We start from the raw sequence: 21930 nt of genomic DNA, 5'->3' as shown, positions 1-21930 counted from the left end.
ACACAATAAATGAGTTAAGTAGAGCACACCAGAAAGTGATAGGTGCTATGGGGAAAAATAAAGTAGCAAAGGGAGATAGGGAGAGAAAAAGAACAGAGAGAGTGGAGTGGAGAGTGGACAATTTTCATCAGGATAGTAAGGGAAGGGCTCGCAGAAAGGGGGACATTTGAGCGAAGACCTGAGGAAGCAGGGAAGATGTGAAAATGCCTGGAATTCTGAGCAGAGGAAATGGCAAGGGCAAAGTCCCCAAGGAGAGTCTATCCAAAGTGTCTGAGGAACAACAAGGTGGCCAATGTGATCAAGCAGAGAAAGAGAGGGGAAGAATAGCAGGAAGTGAGAACAGAAAGGTAATGGGGACTTGTAGGCCTAATTGAAAGAATCATGGCTTTTATTCTGAGTGAGATGGGGAGCTACTGGATAGTTTGTAACATAGTCATGATGTGGTTGGCTTTCTGTTTTGAGAGCATTGCTTCAGCTGCTGTGCTCAGAATGGAATAAAGGTTAAGTGAGGCTAATACAAAGTCCTAGTCAAAGGTAACAGTGGCTTGGCCCAAGGTGGTATCAGAGGAGATGGGGAGAGTGGTCGTGCATTTTGAAGAGACAGCAGCAGGATTTGATGGCAGAAGGGATATAGGGTGCAGAAGGGCTGCTGAGTTGGCCTCTGCATGGGAATATGGAGTTGCCATTAACTGAGATAGAGAGGGTTGTAGGTGGAGATTTTTGAAGGGAGGGGAATCAGGTGTTTAGTTTAGAATATAACAAAACGGAGAGTTCTAGTAAACATCCAAGTAGAGATGCTGAGGTAAGGGGACACACAAGTCTGGATCTGAGACTAGGGGGTTGTGAGCTAATTTATCATAGTTAAAGCTGTAAGACTGAATGAGACCCCTACGGGAGAGAGCATGGGAACAGAAGAGGTCCAAGGATAGAACACTATTAAGAGGACAGTGAGCAAATTAAATTGAGAACAATGACCACTAGTGTAAGACAAAAACCAGGAGACCGAAGTGTCCTGTAAGCTATGTGAAGAAAGCATCACAGGAAGGAGGGAGGGAGCAGTCCGCTGTGTCAGATGCTGCTGATGGGACAGGTGACTGGTTAAACAACAGGGAGAGCACATCTGGTGTAATGCTGGGGACAAGAGCTAGTTGGAGTGGATTTAACAGAAAACGAATTGGGACAGTGAATATAGACTCATTCAAGGATATACTTACAGAGAATAAAAAACATTGGGACAGTAGCTGGAGGAGGAAGTGGAAGTAGAGAGTTGTTATTTTGGTTAATGTTAAAGATTAACTTTAAGAAGCAATATATGAATTTACACAGGGAACTGGTAAACAGTAACAGGAATAGTTGTAATAGATCAGTGCTTTCTCTTCTCTGTTGAAAAACTGGGACGTACAATTAAAATCACAAGATTCCTTCATGAGCATTCTTCATAACTACTCCGCCTTGCACTGATTACAGCTCTGAGGAGGCTAAAGCTTCCATCCACACTGCAGGGGAAGAATTGCTCAGTGTCTCAGATGTTCACATCAGTTGCAGGATACCTCTCCCTTTACCAGTGCTGGAGAAACTCTAACCATTCATTCATTCTTTCATTCAAGAAATGTTATTGAGCACCCATTATGTGCCAGTGACTTGGGATGTAAGTTAAACACAAAATTTTGCCTTTGTAAGCTCATGGTTCAGTAAAGATGTAGACAAGCAAATGAATAGTTACAATGTAGTTAAGTGTTTAAAAGACATACATGTACATGTAAGGGACCAAAAAATGAAATAGTTAACTACTTAGTAGGGGGGATATTAGGCTCCTTCACTAGTTTTTTTCTGTTATAAATAGAGGAATGTTAGGGATTTCAATTGTCTCCTGATCCAGAAATATTTACTGATATGTATCACATTAAGATCACAGGAAGTCTTACGAAATAAGAAGGAAACCTATTATGATTTTAACCGCAAAAGTAACCAAGAAAATAAATCTGAACAGTATGAACCACCTAAGACTGAAGACAGGCAAACTGGAAATTCAGTCAACAAATATATTTTAAGCATCTATTTTATAACAGGGCATGATTCCAAGTGTTTGAGCTATATCAGTGAACAAAACAAAGATACTGTTTTTCAGAACTCGTGCAGGGGAGCCAGTCAACAATAAACATGAGAAGTAGTAAAATAGTATGTTTGTGGGTAATAAATGCCATAGGAAAAAATATGAACAGGACAAAGGGATTCCAGAGAAATGGGCTATGTATGGAGGTGGTTGAGGTGGGTGTCAAGTTGCAGTTTTAAAGACAATGGTCAAGGCCTCAGTAAGAAATGAAATTTCAGCAAAGACTTGAAGGAGGTGAGGGAGTTAGCTGTCTTAATATTGGGAAAAAGAGCATTTTAGCCACTGAAACAGCTCCAAGGTGCTAAGGCAGAAGTGTAACTGATGTACGGCAAGGGCAGAAGTAAGGAAACTTCCTAAGAAGCAACTGTAATCCAGCAAGAGCTTAAAGTATTGTAGACCTGGTACAGTGGAGTGTTAATCAGTTTGCGGATATATTTTGAAGGTGCAGGAATAACATTTCTTAAAGGAATAGATGTGAGGTGTGAGAGAAAGAAAGGCACTTCAACTTATGTCAAGATTTTTAACCTCAGCAATTAAGATGGGAAAAGCTGTGGATGTAGACGTGAGGGGGAAAGTCAGCTCAGATTTGGACATACCAAGTTAGAGATGTCTATTAGGCATCTGTAGTGTCTCAGATTCTCTTGGCCTCCTTGCCTGTGCCAACTCTGGCCACTTATGCTGTCCACACCGCCGTGGCTAAACAACCTCAGGCAGTAATCACCTGACAGTGCTGCATCTCATGTTTAGGCCACACATCGCACACAAGAGACTGTTTGGTGTCCATACAAAATGAAAGTATACGTGTACTGGGGAGGAAACAGTGTTAGCATCCCATTGACTGACTCTTGACCTCCTCCCCAATACTTCTTTTCTGTACCCTCATTTCCCTGGGATTGTAGCCCCTGATAAAGATGACAGCACAGAAACTTGTGCTTCAGGTTTTGCTTTCTGGGGAAATCCAGGCTAAGACAACATCCAAGCAGAGGTATGAGCACTAGCTGTTCAAATGAGTCTGGAGTTTGGACTTGGGGTTAGGCAGCAAATTAAGTCATGAAAGGGATGAACTGGAATAGTCAGGCTTCATGGAACTTGAGTTGTGAAAATTAGGTTCAACAGCGGAAGAGAAATATAACCGGAAAAGGAAGCTGTGGTTAGAGAAAAACTCTCAGGTATTACTTTCTCTTTGAAGCCTTTTATAATCATCTCTGAGACTTTCCTCCTTTCCTGATCCTCTCTCGAGGTATCTATCTTAATCTTACTTAACTTTGTCAAGTTATATCTGTGTGTTCTTCTCTACTTTCATCTCAATATTGACCATATTTTCCAATTGAAAAACTGAGTGAAAAAAATGGGGTTATCTTCCAAGTCCCAGAGACAAAAAATAAAAATAAAAAGATGCTGAAGTTTGACATTTCTAGTTTATTTCTATGGGATGCTAGAGCAGCATAAGCAAAATTGGTAGACTAGATTTCAGATCTGGAGTATATCCAAAGTGTTCAGTAAAATAACTTATGCTTGAATGAACAGGTGACTGAATGAATGAGTGAATGAAGTTAGGTGAGAACAGAGGCCAGGGGAACAAAAGTCAATTAATACATGATTTAGTACTTGTTTGAGTCCCACTGGTCTGACAGTAGGGCGGTCTGACAAGTGAACAGCGGAAGTGGGCCTGCAGTCACAAAGCACCTAGGAAGTGGTAAAATAACAGACATGAAGAGATGGGGCCTAAATGAAGGTCAGTATAAATAGAAAGAAAAGGAGGAACTTAAAAATAAAAATTACTTGGTGGGTGATAAATATAGGCTATGAGTAAATAATTCCAAGATTTTGGTATCATGTATTGGGCCAGAGTAAGAGTAGGGAGATGATAAGCTCAGTTTTGAAAATGTATTTGACACAAGAGTGAGCTATACAAGTAAAAGCTAATAAGACAATATTTTGATTATTACATGCCAAACACTGTTCCAAGTACACTTTCCATGAATGATCTCATTTAATAATCACATTAACACTATGATGTAGGTGCTATTATCATCTTTTACAGATGAGAAAATTGAGGTACAAGAAAGAACAGTTTGCCCAATGTCATACAGCTAATAAATGCACAAGCCAAGATTCAAACCCCAAAATATTAAGAAACTTTGCCTGGGATCACACAGATACTACTTATTCAATGAATATTTAATGAGCACCACATTTTAGACTTTGTGCTGGTGCTAGGGAGCATGGGGGAAAGCTGGTGGTGAACAAGAGAGATATGGTCCCTACCTGCACAGACCTTAACATGGGCATTAAACAAACAATTGCATGTGTGATGAATCAGAAAAGTGGTAACTTACACTTAGGTAGGAGGAGTGGATGACAGAAAAAGAATTCCAGGAGAGGGAATGGCATGTGCAAATACACTGAAGTGAAAGCCTACAGCAGGGGAAAAAAGGGAGACAAGAGCCTGGGAAAAACACAAAGACTAATATATTTGAAGTGCAGAGAACTAGGGAGACAGTTGGGGAGGCTGGGGAGAATGACAAGCCCAAATGGTGGTGGGCCTGGTCTCCACCATATGGAGCTATGACTCCATAGTGCTCAGTAAGCAAAGGAAGCGTTTGAAGTAATCAAGCAAGGTAATGAATTGGTTGGATTTGTACTTTTTAAAAAATTACTCTGGCAGAAGTATGGCAAATGGATTGGAATGAGCCAAGAGCAGTTTTGTAGGCCCTGGATATTTACTACAGGACTTGAAGCAAAAGATGAAGGTAGCTTAGGCTGGAGTGGAATGAAAAAGTGTCCACAAGAATGAAGAGAGGTCACAAATTCAATTTTTTTTAAGGCAGACAGGTCTAGGTAATGCTGTTGTGTGTCAAAAGTATCTTAGGTTTCTGTCATGAACTAAGTTGATGGACAGGATGCTCTTTACTGATCCTAGGGCTATGGGAGGGGGGTTTTAGAAGGAATATGATAGATTGACATGTCCCAGTTATGCAAATGGAAGTACAACAAAGGCAGTTAGAAATATGAAGGTAGAGTTCAAGAGCAAGATCTAGGCTTGAGTTATAGGTTGGACAGTCTCTGGCAGAGGGCATCTGAAGCTACTGAAAAGGATGAGACCACCTAGGAAAGCCTATGGTGGGACTCAAGAAGAGGGCTGTGCTCAGCCGGATTCCAGTATTTAAGAGTTGGATAAAGGAGGAGAAGCTGGTCGTTAAAAGAGCAGAGAGGTAAAAGGAAAACTTTGATACAACAGCAGGGGGTGAGTATCTTTGGTTGAGGGTGTGGTGGTGTCAAATGCTAGAATAAGGTCTTGTAAGATGAAGACTGAAGTTTGTCTGTGGCAATTCAGAGCTACTTCAGGTGAGTAGTCGTAACAAAAGTTTGACTGGAGACGTAGTGGACTGGGACAAGAGAAAATATCCAGGGGGCAAAAGACAGTTGGAGTTGTGGTGGGAGAGGGATTTAAAGAGAAACCTTTTTAAAGAAATGAGAGACCTAAGCGTGTTTAAAAACTAGACGGGAAAAGCCATAGAGAAGAAAGGCTGGAAGTAACAGAAGGAAAAGGGGATACGTATCTTCAGCCCAAAGTCCCTGGGAGAGCAGGGAGGGAACCAGAGTACCAGGAAGGGCTCTGTAACAGGAAGCCGACAAGGGGCGGAGCTCAAACTTGAACTATCTCTGCAAGATTCTTGGAGACACGTTTGCCTTCTGAGACAGAAAGAGAATTATAAAAAATATGAAAGCCCGGGGAAAGAACTGCAGAGTTTAATAAAAAAGAGAATGAAGAATCAGTAGCGTGACCCCGAGCGACCCCTGAGAAAGCAGTTCCAGTAGCTTCGAAGCAACGCTAGTCACACTGCCGGGTAGAAAACTGCTGTGGAAAGAATGCGACACTGAACAGCACCAAAAAAAGGCGGCAGGTGGGGGAGGGGAGGGGACCTATTCCGAGGGTGGCGAAGAGCGACCTCGGTCGGTGCAGGCCTTCGTTCGGAGGCCCCGAGGCGAGATGTCACCCACAGTTCGGGTTGCGCGCTGCTGGGCTGAACCCCGCGAGGTGCCACAAGTCTCGGAGCCTCTGCTGGCTGAAACGAACAGCGCTGCTGACCGCCGCCAGGTTTCCCCGCTGATTCTCGGAGCGGGGCCGCCTGGCCTGCCGAAGGCCCGCAAGCCGGAAAAACCCTTTCCACGGGGGCCCCACGACGCCCCGGGGCCGCCCTGGAACCTCTGGTCCAGACCCCCGGCCAGGGCATTAGGGGCGTCGCAGGGCCGCAGGAGCTCTTCCTCCCCAGCTCGCAGGACCTGGACACTCAGCCGCGTCTCCCACGTCCCGGCAGCGTTTGAAAGTTCCCGGGGCCGGCGGAGCTCAGAAGCGCGGGGTCGGCCCGCCGCAGCCGCCCTAGAGTCTGCCGCTTATCCGCAAGGACAAGTCTGCACGGGGGTTTCCGTCGCCTAGTCAAAACCCCTAGGGAATTCCCCACAGGGATACACACAAACCCCACTTCCTCCTTCAAATTTCCGACGCCGGATGGGGCTTTGACCCCTCTCTCGCCCATCCAGGTCACCTTCGCCTTCCCACTCCCTGCGGAGCGCCTTTGCCCGGCTCGAAGGAGCCCGAAGTCCTTCGGCAAGTTCCGCCTCCAGCGCGGGGGGCGGGGCGGCTCGAGCTCCTCCGGGCCGAGCTCGGTTGTTTCCGTGCGCGGCCGCTGCGCACTCGGCACTGGGCGGCGCTGGCTGGCTCCCTGGCTGCGGCTCCTTAGTCGGCGGCGGCTGCTGCTGCCTGTGGCCCGGGCGGCTGGGAGAAGCGGAGTGTTGGTGAGTGACGCGGCGGAGGTGTAGTTTGACGCGGTGTGTTACGTGGGGGAGAGAATAAAACTCCAGCGAGATCCGGGCCGCGAACGAAAGCAGTGACGGAGGAGCTTGTACCACCGGTAAGAGGAGCAGGAGGAGGAGGCAGGAGCCGGAGAGAGCCGGGGGGACGGAGGGGGGACGGGGAGGCGCCGGACACCCGCGCTCGGGGCCTTCCCCTCGCAGGAGGGGCCGCGGCAAAGATGGAGCCTCCGCCCGAGCCCCACAACATCGCCGCCGCTCGCAGCGAACAAAGAATAATGGCGGCGGACTGGAGCCAGCGGCGGCCGGGGCGGCAGCGACTCTGCCTGCAGCCAGCGGCGGCGCTCATGGCGGGGGGCGGCGGGCGGGGTGGGAGCCGGCGGCCGGGGGTGTGTGCGGGCGGCCGGCCGCTGTGAGCTGGCGCCCGCGTTCCCGCCGCCGCCGGGCCGCGCGCCGAGCCGGGAGCTCGGAGGCGCCCCGGGGGAGGCCGCCCGCCTCGCCCGGCGCTGCCCCCTGCGCCGCTCGCCCGTTCGCGCGGCCCCCGCCGCCCGGCTCGCCCCCGGCCCGCCCGCCCTTGCCCGGCCAGCCGCCGCCAGCGCCGCCGGGGTGCCCGCGGGGGGTGGAGTGGGAAGAAGGCGGCAGTCGAGGGCAGAGGAGGTGAAGGTGCCTGCCTTCCCGGTGGCCTCCGTGTCTGCCATGCTCGCTTCGCAAGGGGAAGCGCTGCAAACAACGCCTGACCCAGTCTTCTTTCCACTCTCTTTGTGCAATAAAGTTCGAAACCAAAGGTTTCCTCTCGTACTGTATTTTATTCCTGCCCTTTCCCCCTGCTCCCACCCCACCGGGGAGATGCTGTTTTGTTATTTCCTACTTAGTTAAGCTGAGGAGAGCTCATGCTTTTTAAAGTAATTTTTAATTCTTTCCGTCACCCTCTTTTTTTTTTTTTTTAAATCAGTACTCCTGGAAATGCATTCTTTTGGGGAGGAAGAGGGTGCTAAGAAGAACATCTTGTAATAACTTTTTAAAAACTTGAGATCCTGTAAAAGGGAAGCTGGTTTTTTAATACAGTTTCGGTTTTAACTCTTTTCAATAAGGTAGTTATCACTTGAGGTCTGTCATTCTGAAACACTTTTGTTGAAATGAATATTAGTCGATGTACTTTTTGTTTTACATCGCTTTTCTTGGCCAGTATGCCAACGGGTCCTCTGGATCTCTCACTCTTGTGCTCCAGTCCTTATGTTGCCCACGTATTTCTGTCTAAACTTAAATAGGGATTAATACTAATTGTGAAAATTGATATTTCAAAGTATCCTTTGTCTCCCATGCAGTAGGTAACTAGGACTGAAACTGACAATAATTTAAGCCACAAGCTTTTTTTTTCCCCCTGTTGGGAAAAATGGACAGCAGAAATGTCACTGACAAGTGAAAAATAAAAAGACAGTTTTTTGAACATCTGGAATATGACCTATTTAAGTTTGTCGTATATTCTTAAGTTAGAATTTCATCCCAGCCTTAGCTACATGTTCTGCCTTCTAAAGGTCTAGTATAAAAGATAACTTTGGGTTGCCAGCTATTGAACCATCTACACTCTGCTCATTTCCTGATTTAAAAGTAAACGGTAATTTTAGTTGTGCCAAAGATGAACAGGTTATTTTATTAAGCAGACTTACCTGTCACAGTATGATAGAATTGTGATTGATACATATAAGGATTCTTGTTAGGAATAAATATTGATGGTAATAGAAGCACGGTCTTCTGACTTCATCCAAGTCAGTTTTCCAAAATCTACTTTGCTGTTTTTTGCACATCGTTTAAAAACCACATTAGCTATTTGTCATTGCTGAGAAACTCAATTAAGATGCAATAAAGGGGGTTTTCCATGAAGATTACGAAGATGGATTTATTTTCAAACACTGAGGAAATTACAGTATTGATGATGTTATACATTACTGTTTTTTGTTAATTTAAGAAACATTTCCTGCAAGGCAGCATCAGGTGGGTAAAACTTTTTTTCCTATACAGAGACAATGATAATGACTCTAAGTGAAATAAAAGTTTTTAAATGGATTCTTTCTTTAGTCTTATCCAAAAGTCTTTTAAATTTTATTTATAGATTCATAATCTGTAGTTATTAGCATTTCCAGGTGAAATTTTTCTAACTTTTATGTTTATTAATATTTGAATGTCCACTTGGAGCATGGTACTACACTCCTGTGCCCTCCCAGGCAAGGATCAGCACAAATCACAGTTAAATCTGCTTTGAATTCTTTCTTTTAATGGATACATGTATTCAGAAAGTGAATTAGTTTTTGACACAAATTTACAAAAATGTTAAAAGGGCACTTTTTGTGGAAGTTAAAACTCCAGTTTTACCCCTTTTGAATGATTTTTTTTTCACAGAAGAGCCTCAGGACATTTAAGAAACCTGATCAATAAAATGGTACCTTCCCTTTTCCGCTTTCTGAAATTCATTTTCTTGATTATATCTGATCAATAGAAATTTTCATTTCTTTTTAGAGAAGTAGCATTGTCTCTCATTCCAAGACATTGGGTTTTGTTTTTTGAGGTATGATATTATAGTAAAACTATGTATCCTCCACTTCACCTCATTTAAAAAATCTTTAAACATCACTTTTATATCACTTAAGTTACACAAAAAAATCATTTATTTGTAACAATGCTTACAGTGTATGACTGAAATTTATAATTTTGTTTAGTCTATAAATACCTTCTCAGATACAGTTATATAGACTTATTTATAGCAGCCTATGACATAGTTTTTCAGTGATGGCTTCTTTATTGGTTAGAGCTCAGATCTGAATTTAAGGATATAGTAGATAATCAGGGAATTTTAAAAAAATGGAAGGATTTTTTTTTTCTTATGTGAGCTCATCTCTACTGCAGTTTCACTTGAGACAACAGTTTGTGGCAATTGAAATACTCAGCACTTACTGTGACAGAATGTAGTTAGTGGAAAGAGAGATGGGTCTGGAATCATAGGCCTGGAATTGAATTCTGTTGCCACCGCTGTCGTATACCTACCCTCAAAGAATTTTGTGGCCTATGGGAAGTTTATCTTTTTCAGCCTTAGTTTCTTTATCTGTTAAATTAGAATAGTTTAACCAGCCACTTTATAGGGCTGTGAAATAATTGTGAAGTACCTCCTTAGGGTTTTGATGACAGCTATTCATTTTTGAGCTGTTTTAACTTCCTGGCTGTGGGACCTTGGGCATGTTTGTTCTCCATACCTCAGTTTCCTTGGTCATAAATGTACAATATCTACTTCATAGAAATATTGGGATTAAATCAGGTAATACATGTAAACTGCTTCAAGAAGTTAGTGTGTATTAACTGCCAGGCATTTCACAAGTGCTCAACAAATGTTCCCTATTATTTTAAAACTTCATATTATTATTACTATGTTTAATACACTGGGCCAGAAGCTGTAGTGAATTCGAAGATGAATTGGTGTCTTACCTCTACCCTCAAGGAACTTTTGAGGACATGATAACTAATAAGACAGAATATTTGTTATAAGAAAGCAATCAAAGGAAAGAGGTTATTCATTGCTAAAGTAATGGAAGGAAGGACTGTATTTTTTATTTCCGGTTTTATTTTTTAATAAGTAACTCATTCATACAGTCTATAATTCAAAGTATAAAATGTAATATATAGCACAGTCATGTTCCTTCTCACCCCATTATCCAAATCTTACCAATTTCTTATTTGTCCATTCAGAGGTATTCTATCCATACAGAAGTAAATAGTGTGTTCTTTTCCCCACATACCTTTTTTTTTATTGCCGATGGCAGTATACTGTATGCACTATTTTTCATCTTTTTCTGACAATATGGTTTAGCAGTTGGTTTGTTACATGAGTACAAAAAGAACTTTATTTTTTTTAATTATGAGGCATCTCATTGTATGGATGTACCTGTGTTTATTAACCAGTTAGCTGATTTTATTTTTAAGTCTTAAATGACTTTTTAAACTAAGAGGATGTATCATTATGCCTTTATTTCTTTAAATACATTTCCTTTGAATGAGAAACACCAGTTTGTTACAGGAAGTTGTTATTTGAACCGCCTTACTACCTTTTTAGCTCCAGTTTAAGTTTTAGTGAAATGACCAAATGTACGGGAAGAGGCAAGTAAGCTGAATTAACTCGCAAAGTAAATATAGTCTGAATTTAACTCTTCTGTTGAGGTTTTTATAGCCCTGAACAGACTACTTCTTTGTATTATCTCAGGCAAAAAAAGTCTCCATAGTTTACTCTCTAAATGAGCAAAAACTGATGTAGTCTAGTCTTTTTTTTTTTTTAAGCAGACTGTTCTCATGGGACATTATTACCTATGCTGACTGGTGAGTTTCACCTGTGGTTGTCTACTGAGACTTTACTGCTTTTGTTTCTTTTCTTTCTTTTTTTCTTACCGTGGAAGTCCTTGGTCAACTAGTTGGACCAAGTAATAGTCATTTCAACCAGAGCCACAAAGTAAGCAGCATTTAACTATAGAACATTTTAAGAATATACACTTATAATGTATTTATCTTTAAAGAACACACGCTGTATGTTTTTTAGGTTGACTAAACTTAGAAAATGATAACTAATTATCCAGAAGCAGGAATGCAAATAAGTCCCTTATCTTTCAAAAACAAGTCATTACATGAAGCTGTTATGGGGCATCCCATTCTTTGTATGCTCAGGTTGACAGTTACATATGCTAGTTTTTAATGTAAGAATATTGCCATAATGTTATTTTGAGCATTTACCAATATTTTATATAAAATATGCTATTTTTTACCTCCTCAGTGACTAAAATGTTTACAAAGCACTTAACTTTGAAGATTTGGGGAGATACAGACAGGTAATTGAAATTTAAAGAAGCAGAAATTTTCCTCCTGGAACATATGTGTGGGCTACTGGGGAATTAAATAATTTCTCACAGTATTATGGAATCAGTGAAATTACCTTTTGTGGTGAAGGTAAAGATCATGCACTAAGGCAGTATACTGATAATGTGCAAATGACTGTTTTCCTCTGCCTATTTAATATATATGCTAATTCAATAATTAAATAAGAGGTTAGCCCTGGCCAACGTTCTGAAGCTGTAAGAAGAAAGTATGGTTTAAAACTTAGTCTTCACTATCAGTATCTCTAAGTGTAGGTTTTGAGATATATTTGAAACTTGGATAAGAATAGCTATTGTTTTTCTTATTCAGAATGCTTCTCTTCCCTTAACATATACACACTGTTGTCTCCTGTTTTGTTTTGTTCTACATTCTTTTAGCTCTGCCAGATGTGGCATTATAAAGATAGGTTTTCTTATATTTCACCCAGAGTTTTGCTCATTTGTCTTCTAGGTTACCAAAAAGAAGGGGGAAAAAGATAATTACTCATACTCTGGTGTTATTCCAACAGATAAGTAGAAGATAGTATTTTACATCTCCTGTGATGAAAAACTACCTTTAACTATATATTTAACCAATTCTTGAGTCTAGTTGGGCATGAACTCAACTTAAGGGGAAAAAAAACCAACAGTAGTCCTTGATAAATTTTTAAATGCCTGAGTAGCATTTTTTTAGGGTGGAGATGTTAATAGAGGCGTTTACTATAAATGATACAAGTTGTCTGAACAAAGATGAAAAGCACATAACAGTTTTCTTCTGTTGGATTAATCTAGAGTCTCAGTAATCTAACAAGCGGCAGAGTTTGGAGAGTAAATGTTCTGAGAGACTGGTGGTGAGTTTTTTTCCCAAGAAGAGAAGTAAAGACTGACATTTGGTTGGAGGAGAGAGAATTAAGTAGGAAGTTAAAATTGCTAAGTAATGATCTTGGTGTAAGAGTAGAGGGTGCGTCTAAACGTTGATTTATTTCTAAAAGTAATAGGAAATGTCTTCCCCAGAGATTAGTGAATCTTTGAAACTTAGATTTCTTTCTTCAATTTTGAGTGTTTTCCTAATTATCTAGTTGCCTACATGTAATATCTGGTGATAATTATAGTATAGCTGTAACTAAAAATTTTGTAAGATAGCTAAAGCTGAATAACCATTATTTTTGAGAATTGTTATCCCTATTTGTATAAGTGATTGGTAATAGGAAACTCAGAAATATCTTTTCATTACTAAAGGGAAAATTATTGCTCATTCTCAACTATGTATGCTCATAAAGGGGTATCTTTTTTTTAGAGGTATCAGTAGTAGCTTTATTGTTTGTTGTGACCAATAATATAGTAATACTGTGGTTTTACTTACTGCCTATATGTTTATTTACCAATGTATTCATTTATTCTGTGGATATTTATTTACCATCAACTTTTTTATAGACAGTGAAATAATCACAAAATTTATTCAGTCAAGTATTTTTATAGATATTAAATGAAGCATTGTTCTAGTTGCTGTAAAAAATCAAGCCTGAGGATGTGGCTCCTTCCCTCAAGAAACCTATGCCTTAGTGAAAGTGACAAAAATAGTAGATCTATTAATACATGGCAGAATATCAGTTTTTCACTACTGAAGGACTAAAAGCGTTTAGAAGAGTTTAGTGAATTGATGTTAATTCTTTCAGGATTAAAGATAATAATAACTAAACTTGAAGTGAGTCTTTTATCAGATAAATCTTTGCTATTGTCTGCATGTCATTTTATTAGTTTTGTAGGTTAACTAATGGCTGATTTTAAAATATAGTTCAGTATATCTTTGGTTCCTGGAGTGCTTGAGGTTTTTCTAGTAAGAAACACAACTAAAATCTTTAGCATATTGCTCAGTAGTCTGTGCGGTTTCATTGACAAATATGCAAAGAATTCTTCGCTTTTTGTGATATTAGAGGCTATATAGTATATCCCTGAACAGTCTTGAAAATTCCTTACAAATCTTTGAACATTTCTAGGTCTCTATCTGTGAAATCAGCTAAAAACAGGACTCCTTGTGATTCCTACTATAACGTGTGCTGTTTCATTTCAGGAAATTTGAATATTCACTCTTTTCATGTTTAATTTGTAAATAATTCACCAAGAATAGCATTTCAAAGTGTAGTGCAAAACTGAACTACTAAAAAAATGTTAACTTTATAAACATACTTTAAAGTAACGCTTGGACATTCATTTTGCTTGTAGTGATTTTCACATAGTACCTCAGGTTTTGTTGAATAAATGGAATAGTGGGCTCTAAGTATTTAACTTAAGACATAACTTTTGTGGGTCCTTACAGTGTCAGCATTAAGCTAGTTTATGAAGCAGAACTTAAAATATGAAGACAGTTTCACTCTTCAGTCAACACAAAAATTGCTGTTCTAAAAGTAACTGTATGTAGGAGGTGTCTGATCCTTTTTTCCCCTGAAAAAAATTCAGCTCCAAAAATCCATTTAGTAGGACTTCACATATAAAAGCTTATATAGGATCACTTCTTTAATTAGCTCAAGGTGTAAAAAACTGTAAATGTGGTGTACGGTAGGTGTTTGGAAAGAAGGGAGAATGGGAAGAGATGAGATAAAATGTCTAAAATAATGCATAGTCATGGTTGCTGCTTTGCTAGGCAACACTGTGTCTCTCTTGGTGACCAGATATATGAAGGCTTATTTCAGAGCCTTGCGTTAGTCTTACCTGAGAGAAAACAAGGAAAATACATTCTGCCAATACTTAAAAAAATGACTTTGATTTTAGAAAGTATTTACTTACTGAAATATACTACAGAGTTAGTCACCCAATCTCGGATGGCTATCATAAATCATGCAATACCTTTTCTATTAATCAAGTAATGTTTTCTTAACTCCTGTTGAATACTTACTTTGATGACAGTACCTTTCTTATAGCACACATTATATATTTAAAAATACTAATTAAAAATAGCATTCAGATACTTTGGTAACCACAAAACTGCCGTAAATCATAAAATATAAATACTGAACTTAAAGCAGTTTTCAGAGTAGAATAAACAAATCAGTGAATTAATTTAAGTAGCATTGAAAAGCTTCCCCTTTGCTGTTTGCTGCTTTCTTTTTTGGTAGTGGTAGTTGGATTAGACTGGTATGTATTAATATGAAGAATTTATGAAAACACATAAGCAAATTTTCAAGCTTTTATTTTTGTCTTATAAATGAATAAATCTCATGAAATTAAAATCACACAGAATTAACTTCATATTCACCTTTTCTTGCCTTTCTCTAAAGACTGGTGGCTGAAGGATGGATTTGTTCTCCAATTAAGGGTGAAAGACCTTGGAGGAGCATAGGGAAAACTATTTCTGAAAACTGTCAGAATTTACTTAGCATGATAAACATGCCTTTTTTTTTTTTAGTGTATCACACTGCCTGCTGTGACTCTTTCTATATAAATGTGTATAATCTCATTTTGTTAAGGTGTGATAAGTCTAATAAAATTTTTGTAGTTGAATGTGTGTTGAGGGGTGTGTGTGTGGGTGTACATGTATACATACCTACACATGACATTTGAATATGTTATTTTCCCATGTGGTCAGTGAAGATAAGCTGTATTTAATAACAAGAATAATTTATTGTTAGCATCAGAAACCTGGAGCATTGCTAAATTACCAGTATTGATTGTATACATCTCAGTTCTGCTGGACTAAGTATATGAGAAAGATAAATGACAAGTATTCAAGGTTAATAACCCTAAAAAATTGCACGGGGTGGGGGAAGCAGAGGAAAAGAGGCAGTGCAACATAGCATAGTTATTGATTCCTGGAAAACTAAAGTGTGTTATGTAGCATCTGCACATTTTGCTAATCGTAACACTTAAGAAAATTAATTAAGATGTGGAAGGTGTTAAGAATGTTAACAAAGCTTTCAGTTACCCTAAAAACTAAATAGACAGGTACAAAATAAGTACATAGGAAATTGTTGTATCACCTATATATGTTTCTACCTATGCCTCTGTATTTTTAGTAACACATTAGACTATGACAACAAAATAGTTTAGATTTAATACATGTATCTAAGTGTACCTTTTGCTGTAGCTACCCTGGAAGCTTTAGATTTACACTTATGTGATTTCCCTAAGTCCCTGGGCTTTTGGATTGGTGAAAGGTTTATGAGGAACTTGCTAGGGTATAAGGGAGGTTATTTTCTCATTTATAATTAAGGTATTTAACATTTAAATAAAAACAACATGTATTCGTATGTTCCATCAGTTACAAATGTATTTATTTCTTATTTGGAGTCAAAATTCAAGTTCTTTTCCCTCAATACTTACCTCTTATCCTAAACTGGATTAAATTGATCGTAGATAGAAGAGATTAAAAAGTAAACCAGGTTGTGGGGGAGATGGGTTTATTATTCATATACTGGAACTACAGTGTTCAGGATTGTAAGGACTGGGGCACTTATTAAAGGCCAAATTATTTTAGGAAGAAAAACAAGGTCAAGATCTGCGATATTCTTTCCATTTGTTTGATGATTGTTAGGAACAATGATAAGGACTTGTTTTCCTGTTTGATGAGCTTTAGTTAACTTGGTGTAGAGACAGATTGATGCAGAAATAGTACTGCCAGAAATGTGTCTCTGATTTGGGATGGTTCAGTAGAAGTGCTGAGTAGATGAAGTTTAAATAGTACTTCTATGAATGAGAGTTACACTTGTCAGCTTTTATAATACTGAAAATCCCTCCAGTATCCTTGTCAGCTTTACACTTCTGACCACCCGATTTGTTATATATTTTTACTTTCACTCCCCTGCTCCCACATATAGAATGTTAGTTACACAAAGGTAACTTTTTAAAAAACTGACTTTCTTTATTCCCAGTAACGTGAACAGTGCTTGGCATATAAATGCTCAGATAAGAAACTATAAACAATCATAATGTATATAGTGTAAATTGTTATAATTGAAGATATTGTTGGTTTTACTCACTTGTGGTGCCATACGTCTGGATGTATTGCTATATAAAATAGAAGTAAAATCTATTGAGATACACGAATTCTAAACCCAATAACTTATTTAAAAGGATGTCATCCTCATCTTGCTTTGGAGTGACCATTCTGTATTACCATTTGTCTTTTCTCCTTGATTCTATACAAAATCTGACACCAGCCTTTGGCTCACTCATTTCTCTAAAGGTCTACTATAATTTCAGACTTTACTCATACCATTTTTCTTATCAGAAAAGTAATGCTCCTTCCCCAAATTTATTATCAATACTGGATTCATCCTGTGCTGCTTTGCAATTCCACCACTCTTGACTATTGTAGAACATACTCTCTTCTAAATGTCATGGAAACACTCATTTGACAATTTACAGGGATGTTTATCTAAACTGCATTTTAAACTTTTAAATACTATCATTTTTGAGCAAGGGATAAAGAAGTGCTACAGCCCTAGTCAGATAACATCTTTGAAAATTAAAAAAAGAAAATATTGAAGCTATTTAATAACTATAACAACAGCCAATACCAGAACAACATACTGAGTAAAAGAGACACTGTGCATCATGTGAAAGAATATTTATTTAATAATGTGGTCTTGTAGGACAGATAGATAGACAGACAGACAGAAATAGTTCTGTATTTGCTTAAGATCAAGAGACTAGGTGACCTGTTCTTAGGATGTCATCTTTATGTATTACTGTATAGTAAAAGGAAATTGTTCTTTTGTGGTGTCAGTTCCTAAGATCAGAGCATTTCAAATTGGAAGAGATTTTTTAATTCATCTATTCTGTTTTTACAGGTGAGGAAACTGAAACACAAAGTTTAATTTGTCCACTGACCGCTTGGTGACAGATCTAGCTCGCCACCAAGTGTTAGGTTCCCTCTCCCAGCTACTGACAGCAGCATTCTTTGTTTTTCTCAAGATTGGCTGAATAATGCTACGGAATCATTTTGCTTTTTATTTTTCATATTAAGAGGTAGAATTCTAAAGGCCATCATAGCAAAATGGTATGTATCTTTGTGAGTGGGCTTAAAATTTTTTATTTTAGGCATGACAGTATTTTGAAATTTGTTAAAATTTCATACTTTCCAAATGGTCACATTAAACTTTAGGAGTTAGTAATGAAAATCTCCAAACCTGAAATGTCCATCCCAAATTTTAAAATTCAAAATTACTGGAAGAGCAAGAATCACAAACTGTTAAGCTAATACTAGATTTTTAGAAATCCCTAAGATCCATTCTCTTTCTAATGGTCCAGAACCAATATTTATATAATATTCCCTCTGAATTCTTACATACCTGATCTTTCTTTCTTATTTTATAGTAGTAGTCAGTCTTCTTCACTTTTGTGTTTACATTCCCAAAAAGCATTTGTTTGTGTAATGATTTAGGAATTTCTGTTCTTTGTACAACTTCAGAAACCCACGTAGTGGCTCTGTTAATTGATCCTGTATCTGGATACTTTACTGCTGTCTAGACTGCTCCTGCGTTAGAGGATTTGAGGATTGCATACATGATACCATGATACCATAGCATCTCTACTCTTCCCACTTGAAGATATAAACAAACAAGAACAAAAGTTTTCAAATTCCAAATTTAATGCGTCTAATTTAAATGCTAGTCTAGTTGGGAGACTGCTATTTAAGTACCTTTAAGGTGATAAACCAAAAGAAAATAGTGTCTGTTTTCGTGGAGTCAGTGAGTTTCTCATCTAAAACAAACTATTCTTCCTTAAATAATTCTTGCCTGCACTTTGAGAAGAGCCTGAATTTTCTGATGAAAGACAGTATTTGTACTGTTGCCAGGTAGTTGATAATCTACTCAAGCTAAGAGTATAAAAATCAAGAAAGCTGTCCCCTGCTCAGAAAAAGGATTGATAGTCTGCCTGAATGAAAGGGTAATGAATCACTGGCAGTTTACCTGGGGGATCCTATCCATTGTAAATATCACACTTTCTTTTAAAAAGAAAGATTGTCTAGTTGAGGAGGGAAGAAGGATGCAAATCTTTGTCCTGTGTTTTGACTGTGTCCTTGTAGCTCTAATTACCTATGTCAGCTGATGGTTTTGTTCCTTTATTATAACAATGTCAAATACTTTTCTGAAACAAAAGTTGTAATAATGCCCTATACCTTAAATGTAAAAAATACATAAGCAGCCCTGATACTGTAAATAAAAAATGAAAAATATGATGTGTGCCTTAGATTGCTTTTAATTAAACGGTGTAGTTGAAGCTGTATGGATGACAGCATAGATACAAAAAGTGTGGCTTGGAAAATAAAGTCTTTTCAAAGTGGTTGCATACAGTCTTCACTCTCATTAAAGTGGTGACTTGGGAAGAAGCTGCAGAAAAGTTTATGGATTTCTGCTCTTATTTAGCTTGATTCAGTTCAGTATTGTCCTCAAATGGATTCATTTACTTACTGTTATTAAGATTAGTTTTTTTTTTTTTCTTTCACATGCCACTTTCTCCCAGACCAAAAGTTTGGACATTTAGGATAAATAAACTGTTCTGTCATTGATGTCACTTTCTGTTACTTTTGATGTCTGTCTTTAATTTAATGTTTTAAAAGAGCACAGATTGTAACTATATGATTCAATGAATTATCTCAAGTAATAAAATTATTTGATAATTAAAAAAATATTTTAATTATTTTGAAATGTAGGGTAAATAGTCAAAATCTAAGCAAAAATAGTAATTTCATTAAAAGTTATCTGGGATTTTAAAACCAAAATTATGATTGAGATAATAGCTTTTGGTTCATAGTTTCAAAAGTTATCCATGACTTGAGCTTTTAAAATTAAAAAAATTTTTAAGTTGTACAAATAATCCTGAAGCCATGCTCACAGGAAGAAAAAAATACTAAAAATGAAAGTATGTAAAAAGTAAAAGGTGAAAGTCATCATCCTGTATTCTACAGTTTAGAGGGTAACTTCCCACACCTTTTTCCATACATACACTTTTATAACAATTTGTTTTACTTGTTTTAACATAAATGGAATTTTGTTTTACAGTAGGTTCTCTGACTTGCCCTTTCCCTCAACTCAGTCTGTCATTACCTGACAGGTAGACTTCATTATTTGCATTGCTGTAATTTCTTGAATGGTCCTCCTAATGATGGATACATATTTTCAGTTTTTACTGTTACAGAAAATTCTACAATAAATATCCTTGAGCATATATCTTTGTAAACTAGCCAATAATAAGAGTTTCCTATTGACTAGTAGTTTCTCTGTATTCTAGATGTTACTATGTTGATTATATGTGGCAGATAATTTCTCCCTGTGTCTTAGTGACTTTTGTCATATGACATTTTAAATAATTATGTAGTCAAGCCTGTTGATCTTTTCCTTTGTAATCTGTGTTGTAGATTCTGTATTGCTAACTTATTTACTTCATTGCCACAGGGATATTTTTACTTCCATTTTTAACCGTCACTTGTAAAACACTTTCTTTTTATAGAATCCTGTGAATGATGGTAAAATGTAAACGTATGGGATATGTTTTTATGGCATGTAATAATCACCTAAGGATCAGTGACACTTGATTATCAATTTCAGAGTTATAAAATAAACTTAATAAATTCTGGAAAAGCATTGGGATTTTTGTGTTATTTATGGAATCACTATAGGTAGTCTTCACTATTAAACTTATTTTTGACAAGTAATATGCTAGGTGCTGAATGATAATAGTAGTACACAGATAAGAGGTAGTCTTTTAGACATAAGATATTTAGCTTCCCCAGTTATCAGAAATATCTTAGACCTGCATGTAGCTGCTGCTGATAGGAATTGCTCTCCACTTACTTTTGCTGCCATCCATTGCCAATTATGAAACAAATACACTAATTCCTTAGCAAAGCAGGGTCTGTATGTAACTAAAAAAGAGAGTCTTAATTAACTTACCAGAATTTTGCAGTTAAAATTGTAAAAGGTGTTTTATTGTGGGTGTGTATGTGTGCACATGTGTGGAGTGTGTTGTACACTATACACAGGGTAAGCAGTCAGAACACTAATGCTTTCAGTGTTTGGAGCCTCTAATTTGGCTCTGTGGCTTTTTATCCCAACTTTCTACCATGATACTTCACAAGTGGGCTCTTGAAACTTGGACTGATTTTTTTCTTATCAGTGTAATTTCCTACAAAAGAAAGTAGCTTATAATTTTTTTGCTTCTTCCCCAGAATAGGAGAACACTCTTACAGGAGGTACCATGGAATCAGTATGTTATAGACCTTGTCATCAGCTCACTTCTCTCTCTCTTCTCTCCATACCTGATAATACAGTTTATAGAAATTGTAACTTCACTGCCGCCCCTCTTTCCCTTGTTAGTAGGGGAGATTCATGGAAGAGAGGAATCCCTTTTTTCTTCTAGATGGAGTAATACCGCATTGAGAAGAAATGGCAAGGGACAAGAAAGTTTTTTTCTTTTTTGAAGGGATTAGAATTTGTACAGCACAGTAGGTTTGGACAAGTTGACAATAATTTGGCTACTCTATTTTAACTAGATTTCTGAGTGCATTTGCTAACCTAACCACATATACCTATTTATAACTTGAAATTTGCCTTTAAAGTCACAAAAGCTCAAAGCACTGTAGTGCTTGTAACACTCTTCCATATTATTGTAGGTAACTAAATGACCATGGAATCTGGAGCAGAGAACCAGCAGAGTGGAGATGCAGCTGTAACAGAAGCTGAAAACCAGCAAATGACAGTTCAAGCCCAGCCACAGATTGCCACATTAGCCCAGGTATAAAATAACATGGAGAGATTCCAAGTTGTGTCTCTTCCAAGATGAGTATGTTGTAGACAAGAGAATTTAGTTTTTATACTAAGATATACATATAATGAGCAGACACATTCTTAGAATGTTAAAATTCATGTTTACTTAGTATTAGCCTAGTTTTAGAAATGGTAATATTAACTCAGTAACATAACCGAAGAATATATTGTTAAACACTAATACACTATTTGTAGTGACATGATTCAGAAATAATTACATTTAACTGATGTTAGATTAATTATCTCTCAAATAAGAGAAGAAAATATGATATAATAACTGCTTTTCTCTTAGCACACATTTATTTTGGGGCATGGGAAATGCAGAAATAATCTGAAAGGCAAAGTTTACATG

The 21930-nt window shown here is 38.2% G+C and overlaps 2 protein-coding genes across 8 annotated transcripts in view; one reads left to right on the top strand and one right to left on the bottom strand.

Annotated features, from left to right (window-relative positions):
• Positions 1–21930, bottom strand: part of METTL21A (methyltransferase 21A, HSPA lysine) — a 289359-nt gene that overhangs the window by 201623 nt on the left and 65806 nt on the right. The window lies entirely within an intron of this gene.
• The window catches only part of CREB1 (cAMP responsive element binding protein 1), a 64774-nt gene continuing 49233 nt past the window's right edge, over positions 6390–21930 (top strand). For 2 of the 5 annotated variants that reach the window (XM_057503643.1, XM_036920298.2), the window contains exons 1-2: positions 6390–6913; positions 21425–21546. In XM_057503643.1, the coding sequence (XP_057359626.1) occupies positions 21433–21546 (114 nt within the window). In that variant the 5' untranslated portion in view covers positions 6390–6913; positions 21425–21432. Of the gene's footprint in view, positions 7030–21424; positions 21547–21930 lie in introns of all 5 variants that reach the window. The other 3 variants (XM_057503642.1, XM_036920297.2, XM_036920299.2) reach the window with 3 other exon arrangements.

Source organism: Manis pentadactyla, chromosome 6, assembly GCF_030020395.1.
Source record: "Manis pentadactyla isolate mManPen7 chromosome 6, mManPen7.hap1, whole genome shotgun sequence".
Classification (NCBI taxonomy): domain Eukaryota; kingdom Metazoa; phylum Chordata; class Mammalia; order Pholidota; family Manidae; genus Manis; species Manis pentadactyla.
This window is presented reverse-complemented; position numbering and strand designations above follow the sequence as displayed.